Source organism: Taudactylus pleione, unplaced genomic scaffold, assembly GCF_031769625.1.
Source record: "Taudactylus pleione unplaced genomic scaffold, aTauple2 ptg000188l, whole genome shotgun sequence".
Taxonomy (NCBI): domain Eukaryota; kingdom Metazoa; phylum Chordata; class Amphibia; order Anura; family Myobatrachidae; genus Taudactylus; species Taudactylus pleione.
The window spans coordinates 6724793-6747606 of NW_028284590.1; the positions used below are offsets into that span (position 1 = coordinate 6724793).

Below are 22814 nucleotides of genomic sequence, written 5' to 3' on the forward strand. Positions count from 1 at the left end.
CCTTAATACAGTATACTAATAATCATTGCCATCTCAATTCATGGGCCAAAATTAATAGGGTGAGAGTTTAGAAAATGTGAGTGTTGAGCAGTAAAACTCTCACGCTATTTAATTTGTCGAGTTGTATCTTCAAAATGGGAAAACATCTGGATGAGAGTTTCAATCGTGAGAGTTTTTGAGTTTGAAAAACATGCAAGTTTGCCTGTTCTCGGACTCTATTACATTGGCCGAGTTTTCTCTCACATTTTATAAACTCTCACCCTATTACATTTGGCCCATATGTTTAATGCACATTCTTTATAGGTTCTGGCTGGACTTATAACTGAGAGTGATGGGCAGTGGTTGGAAAAGTGGCTTTTGGTAAATATTTCCCCTGGTGTGCGTGTACAGGTGTATCCAGTGATCAAACCTGATCTCATCTATTTGGTGAGGTGGGTTTCCCCATAAAACACTACAATGCATAGTTTTTGTTTCCTATCCGTGGCACTGGCCAGAAGCTTCCTGCGTAACATGGACAGAAGTTACAGGCGTCAGATCTTATTACTCTATAAAAAACCTTGCTCTATTCTTTTTTGGATTTGGACTTCTGCCTGGATTTCCTGCCACAGCATCGCCTGTAAGTGCAGGAGTAGCATTTAATACTGATGAAGAGTGCGGTCACAAACACGGCGAGCAGGAAGCCAAAGACGTCTATGGAGTGATACTGAATCCAATTCAAATCGTGGGCAGCTGGACGCAGGTGAGGGGCACCTTTATGCCTCATGACAAACTCCACCCAGTGCACAGCGAGGTCCAGGGGATGGACTGGTCTGTCCAGGTGTAGATTAGAGAGTCGCTGAATGTTCTCCTTGTAGCTAAATAAAAAATCAAACAAAAATTAGGGTTGTTATTGAGTCTGTGTATTATTTAGCTAGAGATGACGGGGAGAAGATTAAACAGGACATGTTGTGAAAAGAATGAGTGACTTAAGGTGCATATCCACTACACAATTAATATGAACGATGTCATTATCGTTTAATCGTTCATTAATCGTGCAGTAATTATGCCAGCAACGACCAGCAATGTACGACATATTCAGTTTGGATACATTATCCACTGCACTGTATGATGAACGATTGAATGATTACGATGTTGTAATCATACAGTCGTTCTACACTCGTATTTGATATGCACCTTTAGAATAAATGACTAGCAGCACCTAACTGTCATTTTTCAAACACAGTCTGTAAAGTGACAGTTAGGAGCTGATTGGTTGGCACTTTATCTCTCTCCAAGCTATCATGAATCTCTACCCTAACAGAGCAGGTTCAGACAATTTTAAAATTCCTGATCATAAATCTTCTGACTTCAGTTGATCACAGACTGTATAAGGAGGTAGAACACTGAGGACAGTAGTCTGTAACAAGAAATTAAATTCTTGCTTTCACAGAAAATACCTGTTTGGCTGCTTTGGACATTGGCCCGTTATCGCAGCGCTGTGATCTTCCTACTCTGTTTAGCGCATAAGACCCATAGATGTCATTGTTCTTTTGAATGCACAGGATCGTATTGCAGGCTATAAGGAAAGGCTTGTGCCCAGTGGCGGAACATGGTATCAAGCTACAGTAGAATCCGGGAGAGAGTGATGTCTGTCCACCTTCCACCGATTTTGAAGGCCAAGACAAGGTCCCCTGCTAATGCCCAGGTGGCCATTACCAGGCCTCACTCTTCTCCAGGCCTCATATTCCCACATTGGTTTTTATCCCTCTAAGTGATTAAGGGATTTATTTAAAATGCATTATGGTTCCGTTACACGTTTTAAGTAACGGGCCCATTTATTATTAGGGTTCCAACGGTGGCGTTCCTCCCCACAGTGTCATCCGGTGCGGGGAGGAACGTTGTGTTGCGCAGCGAAGCTGCTCAGGGCCAAAAGGGGGAGTGGCCTCACAGGAAGGGGTGTGGTCTCACAGGAAGGGCGTGGCCTCGCTGCCAAACCCCTGCGGTCCTAATATCACTGGGAGCATGGAGGCAGGGGGAGGGTTCCGGAGGTGCGTGCAGTGCTGGCTGGCTCCCTCACAATGTGAGGAGCCAAGTGCTGCACTTAATTATACAGTGCAGCACTCGGCTCCTGTCACTGAGGGGGAGTCTTTACCTTGGTGTCACCCTTCTGTGGGTGACACCCGGGTGCGGCCCACACCCCCCTTGTGACGCTACTGGGTCCCAATAGAGCTGTCTAATATTCAACAAACTCCAAAAACTGAAAGATGTTGATTACTGGGGCACCGTGTCTTCCTCTTGGAAGGAGATCCAAGGTTTCAAAGAGGGATCCGAGTGGATCCATCTGCAGTCTCAAAATGGAGTGTCCAGCGGCTCTACGCATGAGTGAACTCAGGTCATGCATGTGCAGGCGGCCGGACAGGCACCAGTATCATCGCTACTGCTGTAGCAGTGTTACTGATCGATAGGACAAGCATCTTTTCGGCGTTGCAGTCCCCTCCTCTGATCAGTGCTGCTCCGGTAATTAAGTATCCACCACCACAAATCATGGAGAGTTGGATACTTAATCATCGAGCCCCCAATGATGAATAGGTCCTTTAATGATATTACTATGTGCTTACCTGGGAATGTTTATCACAGAGTACAGAGCGTTGCTAATATCGTCCGGTGTCATGTCCAAGACATTGAGTGTTATGCCAGCTCCTCGGGATTCTATCCGCTTAGCATTGCCCATTTGATCAGAAAACAAGGGCATCATGACCATGGGGACGGCATTACAGATACCCTCATAGATGCCATGGGAACCCGCATGAGTGATAAAGGCACGAGCTTTTGGGTGAGCTAGTGAAATACAAAGGGATAATAGTCTGTAACTGTTATACAGTAGGTATGCACCTAGTTCCCTAGCAGCAAGGTAATACTTTGGAAATGGCAGTGATTTGAGCTAACATTTAGGGTTAGGCATCCCGACAGGGTTAGAATACCGAAACTTTGTCTTTCGGTATGCTAACCTTCCCCCTCTCCCTACCCTAACCCTCCCTCCCCGGTGCCTAACCCTAACCACCCCCCTAGTGCCTAACCTTAACAGCACCCTAAACCTAACCCTCCACCTTTATTGCCTAACCCTAACCCTCCTCCTAGTGCCTAACCTTAACCCCTAACGCTAATACCGGCGCCGACATTCTGACAGCAGGAATACCCTCTGTGGGTATTTTAACCGCATCCCGTGTTCAGTACCATACCCACAAATTGTACTCTGAAATTTAAATATGAAAATATATCCTAAAATAAATTTATAGAGAATCTGAGGGGAGATGGGTACTCACATACTTTCATCCCTTAGCACCCACTATAGCCTAGTAGTATATAGGATTACTTACCGAGCAGATCATTCTGTGGCAGCCACTTCACCAGGTGGGTGTTGTTTCCCAGGTTTGATGGCACTGGTCCCGTATACCGCCATATAACCTGAGAGGGGAGAGACAACAATTGCCTGGATAGTTTATCACTACGCAGACACCATAGTATTCCACTTCTTCATTCAACATTCACTGAGCTGCATTTAAATCCACCGCTCACTGTGGACAGGAGGCTGTGTAGCTCTAGAACCCTTTGGATAGCTTCAGAGACATTCACAGTGCAAGACCGTGTGTTGTGCTGCATCACATAGAGCTACATATATACAACACAAATCCTGCTCTAATAGGAATGGATGAATTAATGAATGCAAGTGTAGACGGGCAATGGTGATTAATTACCTGCCCTCTAATACATTAGGGGTGTGCGAGCGGTGCAGGCGTGTGCCCCGGAGCTGGCAAAGGTGATGTAGCATCCCGCTTCTTAGTAAATATACTACAACTGCCTCTCCCCACCACAATCCAGTTCATGATGCGGCGAGGGTGGGGTCATTCCTGCACCCCATTGTCAGGCGGGTTTGGCCACAATATCTAAAGCAGCACTAATAATGAGCACACAATGCAACCCCTGATTCTACCCTACCAGTAATGAATATGAATAAAAATTCCCACTAAAGTGTATATCCCACTTTCACATATGGGGCAATAGTAGGAAGATACTAAACCAGGCTTGTTTTGTATTTATTCCTATTGCCAAAACTGCCGGTCAAAGCTGCCAATGATTGATGACTGACAACCCGCTCCTTAGTAAATATACCCCATAAACACATAGATCTGCACATAACCTAGCCATTACAGACAACAATACATGCAGTTCCTCTATGTTGTCAATCTACACTATACTCACTAATATGCGGTTGGGTATGGGATCCCAGTTGTCGGGGTGCCAGCGGTCAGAATACCGACAGCGACATCACGACAGTCAGAAACCCAATGTCCGAACCCTAATCCCTAATCCTCCCCCTAACCCACCATTCCCACAGTCTAACCCTAACACTCTTCTCCACAGCCTAACCCTCCCCCTCAAGACTAACCCTCCCCTCCCACAGCCTAAGCCTCCCCCCACAGCCTAACCCTCCCCTCCCACAGCCTAACCCTAACCCTCTCCCCTACAACCTAACCCTCCTCTCCCGCAGCCTAACCCCCCCCTTCCACAGCCTAACCCTAACCTTCCCCTCCCACAGCCTAACCCTTCCCTGCCGCAGCCCGACGCTCCCCTCCCACAGCCTAAACCTAACCCTCCCCCCTGCAGCCTAACCCTCCCCTCCCATGGCCTAACCCTTCCCTCCCACAGCCTAACCCTTCCCTCCCGCAGCCCAACCTTCCCCTCCCACAGCCTAACCCTAACCCTCTCCCTGCAGCCTAACCTTCCCCTCCCACAGCCTAACCCTTCCCTCCCACAGCCTAACCCTCCCTCCATAGCCTAATACTAACCCTCCACCCTGCAGCCTAACCCTTCCCATGGTGCCTAACCCTAAACCTAACCCTAATACTTACCATCCAGATTCTTGAGCAGGGATTCCAAATGCTGTCGGGATCCTGGCTCCGGTATTCTGAGCGTCGGCATCCCGACCGCCAAGATGTCAACTACATCCCCTAATATGCCATGATAATATATACAGTAGATGTTTTGTTGTGTGCTACCCTTATAAATCCCTACCGTTTGAGGAACAGAGCTTAAGGCCTCTGCTAGGTCCATAGCCTTGTTCATGGGGATTTCAGACACCATCGATCCAAAGGAGAAAACCACAAAGCCGTGTTCCCCAGAACTGGTCACCAGCGTCTCAAACTCCTGAAGAAATAGAAAAAAAAAAAAAAAATCAGGTTTACTTCGGATAAATCACAGATTAAAATCAATTGAATAACAAAATAACAGGACTTTGTATTTTGTCCTAATTTATGTCATTATGAATGGCCGCAGAGACTTCATGACTGGGGATGAAAAATGAATGAAGTTGAGAGTTGAAAGTTCTCTCTATTCTGTCTATACTTAGCTTAGTATTTATGGTAAGCTCATGTGAGGGACATCTGGAGGGAAGCGTAAAGCAGGGCACATTTATGGGTTTTTCCGCAGAGTCTCTTTATCAAACCTCGGTGGGAGACAGTGGCGTCGCGTTGGGGGTGCGGCCTGCCCCGAGTGCCACCCTCGTATGGGGGTGACACCAAAATGCCGGCTGCTCCCCAGTGACAGGAGCCGGGTGCTGCAGTGTGACATTCTCCTGCAGCACTCAGCTCCTGTCACAGAGGAGGAGCTGACAGTGCAGGAACAACTACCCTCTGGGGGCAACCCAGCATCACCGGGGATTCTGAGCATGCCCCCCAGAAGGATTTCCCGATAGGCCACACCTCCTTTATATTAAGCCATGCACCCCTTTAGTGCACGGGGGGATATGGAGCGCGCATCAGGTTTCACCAGATTCCGGTGATGCCTTTGGAGAGACACAGAGTGGAGAGAGATAAAGTACCAACCAATCAGCTACTCACTTTCATGTTACAGGCTGTGTTTAAAAAAATTACAGTTGGAAGTTGATTGGTATCTCTCTCCACTTTATTACCCTCCAAGCTCTGATACATCTCCCCCTGAAAGACATCTGCTAGCATGTGGGTGCCCAGGAGGTGCCAGTAACAGCGAGTCCTCCTATACTTTCATGGAAAATCTTTCGAACACACCAGGTCCTTTTTAGGCCGGTAAAACATAATATGTTAATAATATCATGTGAAAGTTACTCTTGTAGCTTTATAATAATGTTAAAATTGCTCTTTGACAGAATAAAGGCTTCAAAGTTTTCCGAATCCTCAAAAAAAAGTATCTGCAGTTACTGTTTCAGTAACAGGTGTATAACATAAATTCAGTTAACTACAAGCAAAATTTCAACTAAAAGACACTTTTAAGTCTACTCTACTGTATGTCAAATAGGGATGTGCGCCGACCAGAGGGTTTTGGTTTTGATTTTCTAAAAAAAATACAGTATTATTAACTTTAATAACATTAATTTCCAGTCAATTTCGATCACCTCACAGCTCACAATATTGTTTTCATCTGGTTTAGGCCCAAAATTTGCACTAAGCTAGCTGGCTAACTAATCTAAGCAGCAGCAGTGGGCAGCACAAACACGTGGCAGTTCAACTTCCAACACGGCACATAAGGAAAAATATGTTTTCATTAATCAAGAGGCCTGAAGAAGATGGATTATGTATGTAGTTGATGGCAGGAACAGGAAGGGTTGATTGGTAGTAAATGTAATAAATTTTTTTGATTCCGAAGCAAATTAATGAGGGAGGAGGGGAGAGCATGGGTGAACAATATATCCCATGTTTTGCCCACAAAATCAACTTGGTGGTTCAGAATAGTTTTTAAATTAAAGGGGCATGCAGAAGAGCATGTGGCCATAAATATTTCTGCAAATTTTTGGCATTCAGCAACCGCATGTCAATGATTGCAGCAGCTGTGGCAGTTCAACTTCCAACATGGCACATCAGGAATCAAATCAAATGTTTCTATTATTCAAGAGGCCTGAGGGAGTTGGAATATGTATGTAGTTGAAGGCAGGGAAAATATTTGATTAGTAGTAAATTTAATTAAATTTTTTGATTCCAAAGCAAATTTATGAGGAAGGAGGGGAAGGGAGGATGGGAGGCATTTTCAAAAAATATTTAAATCATTCACATCAGTCTTTGCCCCAGAAGAATCCTTGAGCACTATGCCTGCTGCTGGGAATGGACTTTCATCCCAGAAGGGGACCAGGAAGACTACTAGTAGTACTTAAAAAAACAATTAACTGTTAAACTATCCTTTGAAAAAGGGCAGCAAGTATGACAGCAGTCACCCAGTTGCATAGCGGATCACTGACGCCATAACATCTATGCTGGTATTAGATGTGTGTCCAATATCCGCCAATAATGCAGTGGATTTTAGACAGTTAATTGAGGTCCTGTGTCCCTGCTACCAAATCCCATCAAGATTCCACTTCACTAGAAAAGCAATTCCCTACCTGTACAGGGACATTAAAAACTACTTAATTAATGGCCTCCAAAATGCTATTGTACCCACTATCCACTTAACCACAGATATGTGGACAAGCTGAACAGAGCAAACACAAGATTTAAGATATAAAGTTTAAGTCATATGTTGTGTCTTTCTTCCCAATGGACACAGATCTGAAGAGATGCAAAGAGCTGTTGGTAAGCAAATTGTCAGCTCAAGTGGCATGTGATGCATCGATGGCTTCTTCAGTTTCTCCAGCAAGTGCATCTGCCGAGAAAAAACTAAACTTTCCCAAATGACCCACAGGTGATACAGATGAGTCAACACAAAATACAAAAACTTTTTGGATGGATGCGCTGCAGATGATGTAACAGGGAGGAGATTACTAGATGGTTAAGGTTCCTACCTCTACTTATACTGGCTTTACAAAGGATACAGATGACTTGACAATTGTTGTCCGGATTTGGGTATAAATAATTCCACACATAAGAAGTGGATTTTTTTATCTTGTGCCCAGGCATGACAATGGGCTTTTCCTTATCATGGGCAATAACTGTTTCTTTCCACTGGTGCCTGATTTACACAAAACAACATCCTCATTAGCGTCAGCTACAGAAATATCCTGCTCATCCTCGTGCACTCCCACAGTAGCATCCTCGATTTCTATGTCAGCATGTTCACTTGTGCTTACATCATCTTAAGAGGCAGAACCACCAGTCATAAATAAAGGCCAAGGCCTTAGCCTTTCCTTGCCATTGCATGTTTTGAAAGGCATATTGCCAATTTTATGTCTTTCTGCAGCTCACTTTCCCTTTGATGTTTTTCTTTACCACTGTAAGATCTTGATTTTAGATGCCCTGACAAGCCCTGTATGCCCTTGGGCATAAGCTTTAGTAGATGATGTAGATGGACTAGTTTCATCATGACTCTTGGCACTGGCAGCAGCTTCAGCACTAGTATGTGGTTCCTGCTTTCCTCTCAACTGATCATTCTCCATATCAAGAAACACGAATGAAGTGGGGTACAGCACACATGTAAATTTTTACCAATTTAAAATATTACACTGCGGTGTCAATGACCTACAGTGTCAAAAGTATGAATAAGAAAAGAGTAACACACTGCTCTGCTACTTAGTGCCACAAGATTATTTATGAATAAGAATAACATACTGCGCTACCACTTACAATGTCACAAGATTTTTTTTTATGAATAATAAAAGAATAACACACTGTGCTACCACTTACAGTGTCACAAGATTATTTATGAATAAGCATAACACACTGCGATACCACTTAGTGTCACAAGATTATTTATGAATAAGAAAATAATAACACACTGCACTACCAATTACAGTGTCAAAATATTATTTATGAATAACACACTGCGATACCAATTACAGTGTCACAAGAATATTTATGAATACGAAAAGAATAACACACTGTGCTACCACTTACAATGTCACAAGTTTATTTATGAATAAGAATAACACACTGCGATAATACTTACAGTGTCACAAGATTTTTTATGAATATTAAAAGAATAACACACTGCGCTGCCACTTACAGTGATGTCATTATGTTTTATATATGACGCATGTTATTTAGCACTTTGATGTGGCCTTGTAGTCGGCGTGTAGACTAATCATTTATTCACGATTGAGGAAAAAAGTGAAAAGTTGAATATTAGACTGCGCTACCACACAGTGTCACAATATTTTTTATGAATAAGAACAACACACTGTGCTACGTCTTATAGTGTCACAATACATGGATGATAAATTGTGGTCTGGCCGACAGTGTCACCAAACAATAATAGTGCAGCTAAGTTGCTAATGCACACACACACAAAAAAAGCACTTTTATTTTTTTTGACACTGGGGAAGAGCACCCCTGAATGAGGCAGCAGCCCCTTGATGAACAACACAGACAGCACCCCTTCTTTATGGACAACAAAGCACCCCTGCCGAGTGCGGACAGACCACCTGCAGTGCAGGGTCACAAATACGTGGACGATAAACTGCGGTCTGGCCGGCAGTGTCACTAAATGTAAACAGTAATAGCGCAGCTAAGTTCCTAACGCACACACACACACACACACACAAAAAAAAGTACTTTTGTTTTATTTTACACTGTGGAAGAGCACCACTAATTGACAGAGCACCCACCCCTTGGAAAACACAGCACCCCTTTATGGACTGCAGCCCTAACCTGATGGACAGGACACAAACACAGCAGCAGCCACAGTTAATTGACAGGACTAGTGACACAGCAGCTGCAGCACCCACTGAAGGAAGCCCCCCTTTATATACTGCAGCCTAAGCCCCTTTATGGACAACACAGCAGCAGCCTTCAGCCCAAGACCCCGACTGGACACACACACTGAGTGATTGACAGTGACTACACATCTGCTAGCTTCTCTCTCCACAGCCGGAGTGAAAATGGTGCCGATCGCAGGGACCTTTATATAATCCAAAACCCGCGAAAATCTGACAGTGGGAGGATGACGTTTTGTCTCGTTTAGAGATCCGAGTCACGCCGGAAACCCCCGAGCCGGTCCTGGATCCGACTCCGAATTCCAATGCTCGGGTGGGCCCGGTTCTCTGACAAACGGACCCACTCATCTCTAATTTCAAATAAATATACTGTATATATACGATAGAGGGCCTAATTGAGAGATATACGCTAATGCAATCACAACTGCGGTCTCTCACGGATCACAATTGCTAAAATTAAAATATGCTTATGTCTTCCAAAGCACAGCCGAGCATAGGGACGCCCAGTGCTGCCTTCTCATATCAGTGTGACGATAAGAAACAGCAAAAACATCAGGAGCATGGACGCAGATCAGGAAGCCACACAGCTTCTGAGTGAAGTCTGACCTGTCTCAAACACAGCCTCTCTCCTGACATGTTGAGAGCTCTCATGCTGCGAAGGATATCTCAAAGCCTAATTTATGCAGGCCCATGATAAAGCGTTAAAACGGTCAGACGCTCCTGCGTTTCCTTAGCCATTCCCCCTTACCTCCCCCAAATGCTGGCTACCTGTCACTCACTTTGCGAGTGAATCCTCTGTGTGAGCATAATCACAAACCAATCTCTGCGCAATGGCGCAACAATCGCTCATTCTGCGTAAATCTCTGAATAGCCAGAGTGCGCTTTCTAAAATAAAGGCAACATTCTAGTATAAACATTGTGCTGTCTGTTTACAATTTACATATTACACTATTGTGTCACTGTAATCTTAAGCTGGGTACACACTGACAGATATATTGGCCAATGAATTGATCGGGCAATATATCTGGTGCCCATCGGCCAGTGTGTACCAGCAATATGTCTGTGAACGGCGTCATTCAGACATATCGCGGTGGCGGTGCTACACACATGCCCGTACACATGCAGCAGAAGCCGCGGGGAGGGGGGCGGGACACGACCCCACGGCCAGCGGGACCCGTGGCCAGAAGCAGATGATGGTCGTTCAGTGTGTATGAATGACCATCATCTGCAGATATATCTGTGCAGTGTGTACCCAGCTTAACTCTTGTACAAATGACCGCAACCTTTATCTCTCCGGCTATTATCATTTACATTTCAGTTTTGTTCTTTTAGCTTTTTTTACTCGCATGCAATTGTTGGTTTGTTTTATTCTAACAGCTTTGTTGTCAGATGTTTTATAAAACAAACTGACTCTGTCAAATACAAGGACAATTTGTAAGGAGGCATTTAACCTCTTAACTGCCTTTTTGTTTTTCAAAAGTGACCCCGAAAATTGTCGATTTGTAAAAAAAAAAGTAACTTCCAAAAACATTTCTACTTTTTTTTATTTATAATTTAGTAAAAAATAAATAAAACAGGGTCAATAGGTCCTCATAGTAATATCACCCCCCACACCAGTGGCAATTGATCCCGCACTGGCATAACCACTGTCCCATGTCTATTGGTCCCCATTGATAAATAATCCCCTCCACACCCCCTGTCGGCAGCAAACTCCCTAAGTCAATGGAATCCTCGCAACAAACTCACTAGTGGCAATTATATTGCAGACTGACCCAGTCCCCTCACCCAGTGTCTATAGATAGGGCTTAGATCCCCTCCCCTTATCATTAACCTATCCCAATGCAAAGCACAGCAGACCAAGTGGCCTATTCATGAAACGATAAATGGCCCGGAAACCATGTGGAAACGCTAGTTTCTGCATATGTGGCCATTCATCATCAGGGGTACAAATTGGACCACCTAATATTCAGCAAACTCCGAAAACTGAAAGTTTTCGAAGTTTGCTTTCGAGAACAAGCGCCATCTTCAAATGGCGCTTGTTCTCGGATCACCACTCCGTCCTATAGGAAGGAGTTTCGGGGATGCCTCCTCACTACCTCCCCGGCAGCTTTGCGCATGCATGACCTCAGGCCCCTACTGATCTCTGCACTAGCTGGTAGGGGCATTAATGCATGAGTTAATGGTCAAGAGCAGTAATCAAATGAATGTTGTCACGTCCATAGGCAAATGCAGGGGGGTTTTCCGTCTGCCTGGAAACCCCCCTCCCCAGCACACACCATGACCACAATAGAAATAGTAATATAATAGAATGTTACTAGTGCTGCATGTTCTTCTTAGTATCACAAATGAAATGATTAGCACCAACTGTGGATCTTTTAAAATATGTCAGCCAGTAATGAATATACCTGTGCACCAACTAGGAGATGTGTAAAACATGCACAGTTAGGGGTGCACTGCTATAGACCATCAATAGGGTTAATAATACTGTATAATAATACACTATCCAGTACATAAGGAGACAGATATGTCCAGGGCAGTGCTAGGTTCTTCTGCTGCTCCCTCAGACTCCCGGACTTGCCCCAATGCTCAGGAATGGTGCCCACATCTGAAAAAAAAACATTCTGCTCAGACAGGATGGACCTACTGCTGCATCTAATGACTTACTTATCGCTGGTCCTGTATATGCTGGAATTATGCAACACAATATACTTTGTATATAACATATTAAAGCTGGATACATGCTAATTATGCCCTCTTCATGGACTGGCCACACTCACTGTAAAATCAAGCATTTGGAAACCCCCCTCTAGAAATCCTGCGTTTGCCACTGGTCACGTCACTCACAATTTCACTCTGGGACTAGCTGCAAAGTTCATGAACACATGGGCAGACCACCAGAAAGTTAGCTTGCAACTGAAATATACACAGAGTTAATTATCAATGACAATATCATTCCTCCAACCGCAATGCTCCTGCGTGATATATCGGCATATGTGTGGCGATTCATGCCAATGGTATAGAATCAGATGTATACAGCCAAGAAAAAAATGGGGATCATCAACCAAGCTCATATGGGTAATTCATAGAAATGGGGGTGGAATTCCGGTACCAATAGATCCTCAACTTTATAGTCTCTGACTGACTGCCCTACGTGGAATACCAAAAATAGAATAAAACAAACAAATCTAGTGTATAAAAAATAGCAACTCTACGGTAATTGGGCAGGTAATTGCACTCGCCCTCTAAGGGATATACGTGGTTTGGGCAATCTCACACAATCATCCACCAGTGACTGCCAATGAAACAAGGAGGTCACTGTTGGTACACTGTATAAACCAGTGATCTGGATTAATATAGACCTTGGTTGCCCTAGCAGAGTAATACAAAGCAAATAAATAGTGTACACGGATTAAAAAGGGTGCGATCTCTTCCCTGCTGTAATTTATATGAATACTGATCTTACTTTTTGCCACTTATTTGTTGAATAGATTTGTTTTTTTATCAAGTAAGCATAAAACCAAAAAGGGTATTCCCCTTAGGTTGTTGAGAAAAAATCTTTATCCTGTCTTTGTTTGTACAAAATGAACTAAGGGGGTCATTCAGACCCACTCGCGTGCGGCAGTACACTCGCAAGTGGGTCGATGTTCCCCACTGCGCATGCGCATGATGGAGGGAGCTCCGTCGTGCGCATGCGCGAGACCCAGGGAGCGATGGGCTTTCCATCGCTCCGGGTCTCACACCAAAGGGGGCGTGCTGTCGATGTTGATTGACAGCACGCCCCCTTTGGTGGGCGTGCCGGCCAGACGGAGGCGTTCCCATGGGAACGCCTACCGTCTGAAGCCGGCCCTACTGACATCACTAGTGATGTCAGTGGGAGTGATTTTGGCTCTGATAGAGCCAAAATCACTCCAGGGCTTGTGGAAGGGAGACCCTACCGCAGGGTCTCCGTCGCAAGTCCGATGGTCGCGATGGTCAAGACCATCGCGACCATCTTTTTGGCCGCTCGCATATGCTGTGGGTGGTCACCTAAGGCCCTAAGATCAGACACCTCAATAGAATTGAGATCAAGCACATTAACACTAAAAGTGTTATCATTGTGTTGTTGGGTTACACTATGTTATGCTTGTCTTTATGTTCCCCGTATTGTTCGTGTCATCATTTTTGCGTTCAATAACTATTTGGTTCTTTGGTGGAACCAGCTGACACACAGCCTGTAGTTACTAACAAATCACTTTGGGGTATATGCAGGCTTTTAGAAGTGGAGGTGTTGCCCATAGCAACCAATCAGATTCTAGTTATTATCTTCTAGAAGGTACTAGATAAATGATAAGTAGATTCCGATTGGTTACTATGGGCAACATCTCCACTTCTAAACACCTACACTTAGTAAATATAGCCCTTTGTGTCACACATATTTCACTTGCACTATTGTTTAGTTTATTCAGTGTACACAATTTTTCCTTTTCTCTCTGTTTTTGGTATTTTTACCAGGGTCGACCCAGGTTGACCCTTTCACACAGAAGAAATACCCGGGTTGATCTGCAAATTACCGGGTCCAAATGCTCGGGGGTACAGAGTGGGACTGGCAAAGAAAACTGGGCATCAAATGTTGGGTAAAAGCCGGGTTTTGGGCTATTTAGTATTTTCTGTGTGAAAGTGGTATTAGTTTGATAAATCCACCCCTTTAACTGCAAAGTATCAGATATTTATTTCTACCATGTGATCTTTATAGGCAACAAAACATTTTATGTGTGTATATGATGTCATGGTAGGTGCCAGGGCATACTTAAAATGTGAATTATTTTTAACTTACATTTCCTAAGGGCATACATATATATGGTGCACATGGCCAAACATAGAATTATGCATGATTAAGCTAACCATGAGGCAATGTAAGTAATTATGAAGTGAGCTGTCATAGCTACTGTAAATAACTGTACATCAATGCGTAAACTTATATATGAACCTTTGGCTCCACAGCAAAGTGTTGGTCATTGACTAGCTGGGTGCCATGTGTGGTTGCATGGAATGACTAGAATGGGTCGCTATAGGTATAACCATCCGCACTGAGGAATTATTACAATCAATATATTGTATAGAGTCCCCTAGTATTTTACTATTTAATTGAAATAACTTGTATTGTTTTCTCTAGGTTTCTAGAGGTTGCGACCATGGACAACTATACTACCGTACACAAATGCATGTCATTTTTACAAGATAATGTTTTTGTTTTTTGTTAAAACCCCAACAAATTAAAAGAATAGAAAATCAAATTGTTAAAATAAAAAAATTAATTGATAACAAAATCTTTTTATTTTTGCATTTACTATTTTGTCTTTTTTGTTGTCTTTTGTGTAATTTGTTAGTGTTTTAGCAAAAAATAAAAACAATACCTAATAAAAATCAATAAAATGCAAGATTTAGAGGCCTATTTATTATGCTAATTATGATAATTAACATTCTATCTCACCGCGAGCGTTGGAGCAATTCATCATTGCTCTGGCGCGGAGCCAACAGATCCGAAGATCAGCTATCCCTATGAATGTCTGTAAATTGGCACTGCTTAGTCTTGCTCGGCAGTGCTAGTGCACCTGCGTGTACTGGGAAACAGTCCCGGCATCCAGTGGAAGGAGGTATCCAAATGGTACCATTTTCGCAACCCGGGACTCCATCCCATAGGGAAAGAGCAAGATGTGGGAACAACAGCCATCTGAATATGGTGAATGTTCCCGCAGTCCAGCCCTGAATAAATTGTATTTTCAGGGCTTGATGAATTTAGGTCCCTATACTAGTGTATGGGGACAGATCGGGGCTGAAAGGTAAGCAGGAGATATCAGTGCTATATCCAGCATTACCTTTATAATGAATAGCCCCGATACTTAATTTATACAAAAGGTGAAAATTGTATTTTTCACCTGCTTTTGATAAATTAAGTGATAATGAATAGACCCCTTAATATAGACCACCTCAATAAGACACCAGTTTTTTTGTACCTTCTTCTTAAAGAAAATCTACAGTAGAAAAGTTACAAAACTAAAAATGTCTGATAAAACCTAATTAAATAGGTGCACAAAGCTTGTGAAAGGTCATGCAGGCAGCCTTTTACAGATAAAACATCAAATGTTTAATCATGGTGAAAGGTCTTCTTTGATCATGGATGACACGTCCTTATTATCTGACAATAAAGCTTAGCAGAGGTATGTGTAATCAGTTCACAAGCACCGCAGTTTGTTTAGTAGTGATTTCAAGTGAACTTTGTTTTTAAACAAATACAAAAGAGAGAAAAGTAGCTACAGGACACATAGAGCATTATCTCACATACCATGGAAATTATTTTCCCCTCAACATTCAGTTCAGACTAAGGGGCCCAATTATCAATGATCTCTTTTGCAATGCGATCAGGGCATGCCAGTAACGCCAGTAACGCCCCTGATCGCATTGCAAAAAGCTAAGCTATCCTATCGGCCGGATGTATCATCCGAGATATGCAGGTGTGGTCTCCGGAGAGCGTCCGGCCAGTGCAGGGGGTGGTGAGCATGCGCAGTCCCGTGGACTGCACATGCACATCTGCCATAGCCGGGTAGGGTTCCGGCGGATCCCTTCACTAGCTAATAGTGTACGGTGTAGCCCATAGGCTACAGCGGCTAACTTCATCTTCAGATGGCGTTAGCTGCGGGGGCCAATATCTGGAATGCATTGCATTCTGGATATTGGTAAATTTGGCAGCATCGCATCCCCCATAGAAATCTATGGAGGAGGCGGCTGCCAGCGGCAATGGAGGTCCCTCCTTCATACATATGGGGGATACTTAGTATTTGAGGTAAACCCCTGAAAAACGGGTGTTTTCGGGGATTTTATCTCAAATACACTTCGGTAAATGGGCCTCTGTAGCTGGCTACACACTAGACGATGTGCAAATGATGCGGTGGTCATCCCGATTTCCCTTGAACTCCCGGACAAATGATATAGTGCATACACACTGCAATCTTCCAAACGATATATCGTGCGTTGTTTAGTCGTTTAGTCGTTAACTATATAACATTAACATATCACCTGGTCATCCGGTAGTACGTACATATCTTCAGATTGAGCAGCATGTACGGCAGATCTGAAGATGCGACTGGACGACCCAGCGGGAGCGTGCATAGTGCGTGCACACGAGACGATTTGCTGTTCCGATCCTTCAGAAAATGATAAATCGTTTAATAAAAATAGTGTGTACCCAGCTTAAACCTGAAGCCTCTGCAACAGTTAGTAATGTCATGACCTTGTCATGTCATGACTTTGTAAATAAGGACTTTTTAGATCATTGGTTAGTACAGTTGCTGAAAGAGGATTATAATAAGACCAATTTTGTTGGAGACTCCAGATCAAACTAAGGGCCTGATTCAGAGCCGCTCGTAAGCGGCCGCTCGTTCGCTCCGAGCGATGTTCGCACATCTGCGCATGCGTATGGGTTTTAGTACGCATGCACGAACCAGTCAGTGCGGTCGAAAATCGTGTGCTCGCAAAATATTGTATTGTATTGTATTGTATTGTATTTATTGTTGTCATCAGCAAAACAAGTTTGACAGACGAAATTACATTGCACTTTTTTAAAACAGTGAATAGCAATCCATGGTAAAGGTTATCACAAACAATTTCACAAAAATAATAAAATTAAAATTAACTAAAGAGATACAATCATAGCATTCAACATGCGCACAGCAGATGGAAAAAAACTAACCCTCAAGCGACTCGTACGTGCCCGAAGTACTCTAAACCGCTTTAAAGATGGGAGCTTATCAAAAAATTCATGAAATGGATGGCTTGGATCCGATATGATACCTTTGGTTCTCTTTAGAACCCTAAGCCCATAAACATCATGAATAGTTGGCAACTGCACGCCAATTATTTTGCTGGCGGTCCTAACAACCCGTTCCAGTGCACTTCTTTCACTCGCTGTGCAGTTGCCATACCAGATAATGATACCAAACGTCAGAATGCTCTCAATTGAGCATCTGTAAAAGTTTAGCATAGTTACTTTGCTAACTCCCGAGGCCCTCAAACGTCTTAGGAAAAACAAACGCTGTTGCGCCTTTTTAATTAGGGACAGTGTATTTAAAGACCATGTCAAATCTGCCGCAACCTGGATACCCAGAAATTTAAAAGACTCAACTATATCAACATCCTGGTTGTTAATAGACACTGGCAATTTCTGCTCTAAACATCTCCTACGAAAATCAATTACCAGTTCTTTTGTCTTGTCACCATTTAGGAGCAAGTGATTATCACCACTCCAAGAAACCAAATTTTTGATCTCTTTCCTATAATGGGACTCATCATTCCTGCTAATTAACCCAACGACTGCAATATCATCAGCAAATTTGATGATTTTCACAGAATCAGAAGTCGACACGCAGTCGTGGGTAAATAGCGAGTATAATAGGGGGCTGAGAACACAACCCTGGGGAACACCAGTCTTAATCAACACTTCCCCCGACACAGCACCTCCAATTCTAACTACTTGTGGTCTATCAGTTAAAAAGTTTAAAACCCAGTTACAAATAGACCCACTTAACCCCAAGTCAAACAACTTAGATGTTAGTGAGATGGGAATAACCGTATTAAAAGCAGAACTAAAATCAACAAAGAGTATCCGAACATAAGAATCCCTCACTTCCAAATGAGCTAAAATAGAGTGAAGTGCTGTAAGTACCGCATCATCAGTGCAACGATTTTTTATATATGCAAACTGAAAAGGATCAAAATCTACTGGGAAAAAAGATTGAATATGTCCTAATACCAGCCTTTCAAAGCATTTCATTATCAATGAAGTTAGTGCAAATAGCGAATGCCAGCTAATTTGAGTGACAGGATGAGGCGTTTGTGGGTGGTAACAGGGGAAGGTGCGTGAAAACGGGGAGTGGAGATCAGAACGCAGGCGTGCCAAACGGTCAAAACGGGCGTTTTAAGGGTGTGCATAATTAACAAAGCAGCGTCATCTACCACGTCACTTGGTTGTCCTTTAGCCTGAACTGTTCGCATGATTGCGGTAGGAAAATCCAACCACAAGCACTGCGAGCAGTTCATACGCCTTTCGATGTACTCGATTAATCTAATAAATAGCGGAGATGACGTATGATGCGAGCGGCCAGGGGGCGTTTTTTCCAAAATAGTTAGCGCATGTTTCGGTCGCTCGTTCAGACATAGAGGCGTCAACAGACCGCAAAGAGCGAGCGCTTAATTTAAATAGCCAGCCCCTTTTTCTGAACAAGCGTCCTCAAATAGCGTCCGGCTCTGAATCAGGCCCTAAATGCCCCTGACTATGGCCGTATGAAGCCCCAGAGATATACCTCTAGAGAAGAATGCTTCCCAGACAATTTGAGAAGCTGTTCGATCCATTCTTGGTACTAAAAGAATGACAAAGCCTGCTGGATCTTAGAAATTATGCCATAGCTTCTCTGCAGGTGTTTAAGGCAAATTATTTCTTGATTGACATATAATAAAGAAGTTCTAAACTGGCCATAGAATCACATTACATGTAAACAATGTCGTTTACAATCCCATTAACGGCATAAAACCCTGCGTCTCATAAATATCTTTCACTGATGTGATGGTGGCCAAAAAAACCACAGTGACAAATAACAGTGATCGGGTGGATGGGTTAATAAAATATGAAGTACATAAGCCTTTAGCGTGTAGCCAGGGTGCCCGAAAGAACGTGCGTGCTACGGCGCCCCCCCCCTCAAGTGTTCTAGGGAGGAGGCGGGTCCATATGGGATTAATGTAAGGTAAAAATAAAGATTAGGGGCAGCCCCCTGTCGTAGTGCCCATATGCAGTGCCACCCTGTGCCACAGGAGAGGACACCCTTATGCAGGCCTTGAGTAGTGCCCCCAGTAGTGATCCGCCTTATGCAGTGCCCCTTGTGCCCCCAGTAGTAAGCCCCTTATATAGTGCCCTCAGTAGTGGTAACCCTTATGCAGTGCCCCTTAAATAGGTTTCTATGGGGGATGCGATGCTGCTAAATGTATCAATATCGGGAATGCGAGGCATTCCCGATATTGACCCCGGCAGCTAACGCCATCTGAAGATAGCGTTAGCCGCTTTAGCCTATGGGCACTTACCCGCATTTTAGCTGGCGGAGGGATCTTCCAGATCCCTCCACCGGCAATGGGCGCCGCTCATGTGCAGTCCGCGGCACTGCGCATGCGCAGCAGCCCGGAATGCGCTCCGGCCACATCGCAGGGACGGGCTCTTTTCGGAGCCCGTCTCCCTGCATGTGCCTGGTCATACATTCGGCCGGTATGATCGCATTTTGCAATGCGATCATGGGCGGTACTGCATGCCCTGATCGCATTGCAAAATGCGATCCTTAATAAATGGGCCCCACAGACTGCCCGCAGCCCGCATGATGCTGCTGCCCGGGTGGCACATGGCACCCTGCCCCCCGGCCCAGCCCGCCACTGGTTACTACCTTACGCTAATGCAAGAATTGGTTCACGTAATGCAGGGTTTGTGCGTGTACAAGAGGAAACCTGTGCTGCCCATTGATTATATGTTGTAATCATGAGTATCTGCACTTGCACCAATCCCATGCCAAATGCAAGAGAACCATCAGAAACAGACTTCCCTTCGCACGACTCAGAAGTTGAACTGCATGGATCTTTTAATACACGTCCATTGCCAACACCATGAGATGCGTAAACTCGCATCTGCAAATGCGCTGTATGCAAATGCTCGCAGTTTGTGTCTGTGAACAGAGATCGTGCGCCCCAGAATCAGCCCCTCAATCTCAAACATGTAAATGAATCTTACTTTGGTTAGAGACTTTTTACGGTTGCAATTGATGCCGCCGATGAAAATCATGTTCGGCATCACCGGTCTAGGATATTCGAAAACAAAATCGTATCTCAGGAGCCAGACAGATGTTCTGCTCAGGAGCTGCACAGCCGTAACCTCTTTCTGCAGGATTTTGGATGCCAGCCGCACAAACTGAAAATAACAAGTTCCACAATAGTAGGGCTCAAGCATTGTGACCAGTAAGTTCTCCACACGTTCAATAAAGTTCATCTTGTCGGTGCTCTTAGTAAATAATCTGGGCACATAGGAGAGTGGGGTGTCACACTGAGCACTTGCAAAGTCATAAACACAAGGAAGCCCCCTTAAGTAATTCACATTTGGCAATCCGAGATGTTCTGCCAGTATGACTCCGCATAGCATGAATGGATCAGTGAGCAGAGCATCAAACTTCTCACGGCGAAGGTCCTGAATTAATTCCTGATTGAGTAGAAGGCACTCACATATTGTGTAGAACGTATCAAAGACCTCCATTATAGCATCAAGCATTCGAAGAGCAGCCCACGGGAAATAAGAGGGTACAGAAAAGTGATCCCTTCCATATTTCTGTAATTGTGCAGCTATCTCTTGGTTGCTGATTGGAACAGTGTAGGTCTTTATTGTGTATAATTCCGATCCACGTATAGTTAAACTGCCACCAGGGATTACTACTACAACTTCATGTCCATTCTGAGCCAGTCTCTCTACCACAGGACGCATGCTGAGCCAGGGACTGCCATCCAAAGGGACAACGAGCAGCTTACCCCCATCAGCTTGGCTTAGAATCCCCAACAAGACCAGGAGGACAGCAGGACCGGAGAGAATCGGCAGTTCCATCTCTGCAGGTGATCAGACAGGATACTGAAAATCTGGTTTTATTTGTTGCCCTAACAACTTGGATAATTTATCTTTATCAAGTGGATCTGCTTGGAATTTTGTCAGAAAAAATGTTGCTGATTAACCTGCTGTTTAGTTTGTATGCTTGCCATACATACATACAAAAAAGTGCTGTCACAATCCTGGGTCAGACTTAGGGCTCTATTTACTACAATCCGCATATTGCATGCAGATTGTAGTGTGATATTAACGACTGAATTCGTATTGCGAATTCAGGCAATATCACAGGGATTTACTACAAATCCCTTGCAGGGACAGAGCTTGCAATAAAGCTCTGTCCCTGTGAATCTCCTTCGGAGCCTTATCACGGTATTTTGGCAAAAAATGCCGAGATTAAGTGCCCGCGCATGCGCCGACCGGTCGCCGGTGCTAAGCCCCGCCCCCCGTCGCTCAGCCCCACCCCTACGATCGCGGACCCCCCCGACCACCCCTCCCTTAATTACACTTACCTGCATGCTGCAGGCCTCCGGTGATGTTCTCCATTCCTCCGGTCAGGTGATCTCCCATACTGCACTGGGACCGATCACCTGATGACTGGGCAGCAGTGCACTATGGGAGACCAGCTGACCGGAGGGGAGTCATCACCGGAGCCCCGATCACCGCTCCCTGGAGTCAGGTAAGTAAAAAAATTTTTTTACTATTTTTTTTTTCTTTTTTAGCAGTGATCAGCTTGCGGTCTGTTTAGACCACACAGCTGATTACTGGGACCGGCTCCCGGCTCTGCTCTCCCCGTTAGAGCAGGCCAGGAGTCCAGTAACCGGGGGAGACCCTGGATAGCGCCACCTCCAGGTGGCGTTATTATCACAGGGCTTTCCCCGATATTTTTTCACATTTTATTTTTAGTAACTCTAGTCGGATCACATTTCCCATTACAATTATGGGAAATGCGATCTGCTTTACTAAAAATAAGTGATACTTAGAGGTTGGAGTAGCATTTGACAAATTGTACTCCAATTGCCCTGTAATAACTATAGGTGATACTAAAATAATGTGAAAAGGGTGTGAAAACACCCATTTTGACTTTATTTTAGTCAAAATAATGTTAATAAATAGAGCCCTTAGTGTGAATCCATTATCAGTTGGGGTTGTACTACCAACAACAGGGGATGCAGAGTCTGACGCACTTGTGGTTTTCACCAGGGACCCCCACAATGTTCTCTGATGAAATTCTCATAGGAGAGGGAAACGCATCAAGGGAGCAGGTATTTTTCCTGCATATTATTCTGTTTCTACACACAGTCGGGCTGCTAGTGGACTACAGCAAACGGGACCCACCAGTATACAGCCGCCGACAAGTGTATTATCACTCAGTACAGGAGCAGAGACAGGCCCTGCTTGGATAAGCAGCCATTCCCAAAAACTGACTGAGTGGGCGCTCTATAATTTGCTTCTTGTTTTAAGAAGAAGGAGCAGACAGAAGTGTAGAGTGGACAGTGCAAAGCTGAGCAA

General features: G+C 44.2%; 1 protein-coding gene across 1 annotated transcript; it reads right to left on the minus strand.

Moving 5' to 3' along the window:
- Positions 1 to 530: 530 nt before the first annotated feature.
- On the minus strand, positions 531 to 21305 carry LOC148519615 (UDP-glucuronosyltransferase 1A1-like). Its single transcript, XM_088476436.1, has 5 exons — positions 20448 to 21305; positions 5053 to 5184; positions 3357 to 3444; positions 2598 to 2817; positions 531 to 854 (listed from the first exon to the last, which is right to left on the minus strand). Exons 1-5 carry the CDS (start codon positions 21303 to 21305, stop codon positions 563 to 565), a joined length of 1590 nt encoding a protein of 529 aa, XP_088332562.1. The 3' UTR covers positions 531 to 562.
- Between the last annotated feature and the right edge of the window lie 1509 nt (positions 21306 to 22814).

Excerpts from the sequence above, each read along its gene's own strand:
- LOC148519615 (XM_088476436.1), bottom strand. The coding sequence starts at position 21,305 with ATGGAACTGCCGATTCTCTCCGGTCCTGCTGTCCTCCTGGTCTTGTTG. Across the intron at positions 5,185-20,447 it reads GTAAAAAGTCTCTAACCAAA|GAGTTTGAGACGCTGGTGAC; the intron begins GTAAGATTCATT and ends CTATTTCTTCAG. Across the intron at positions 855-2,597 it reads TCTGTGATAAACATTCCCAG|CTACAAGGAGAACATTCAGC; the intron begins GTAAGCACATAG and ends TTTTTTATTTAG.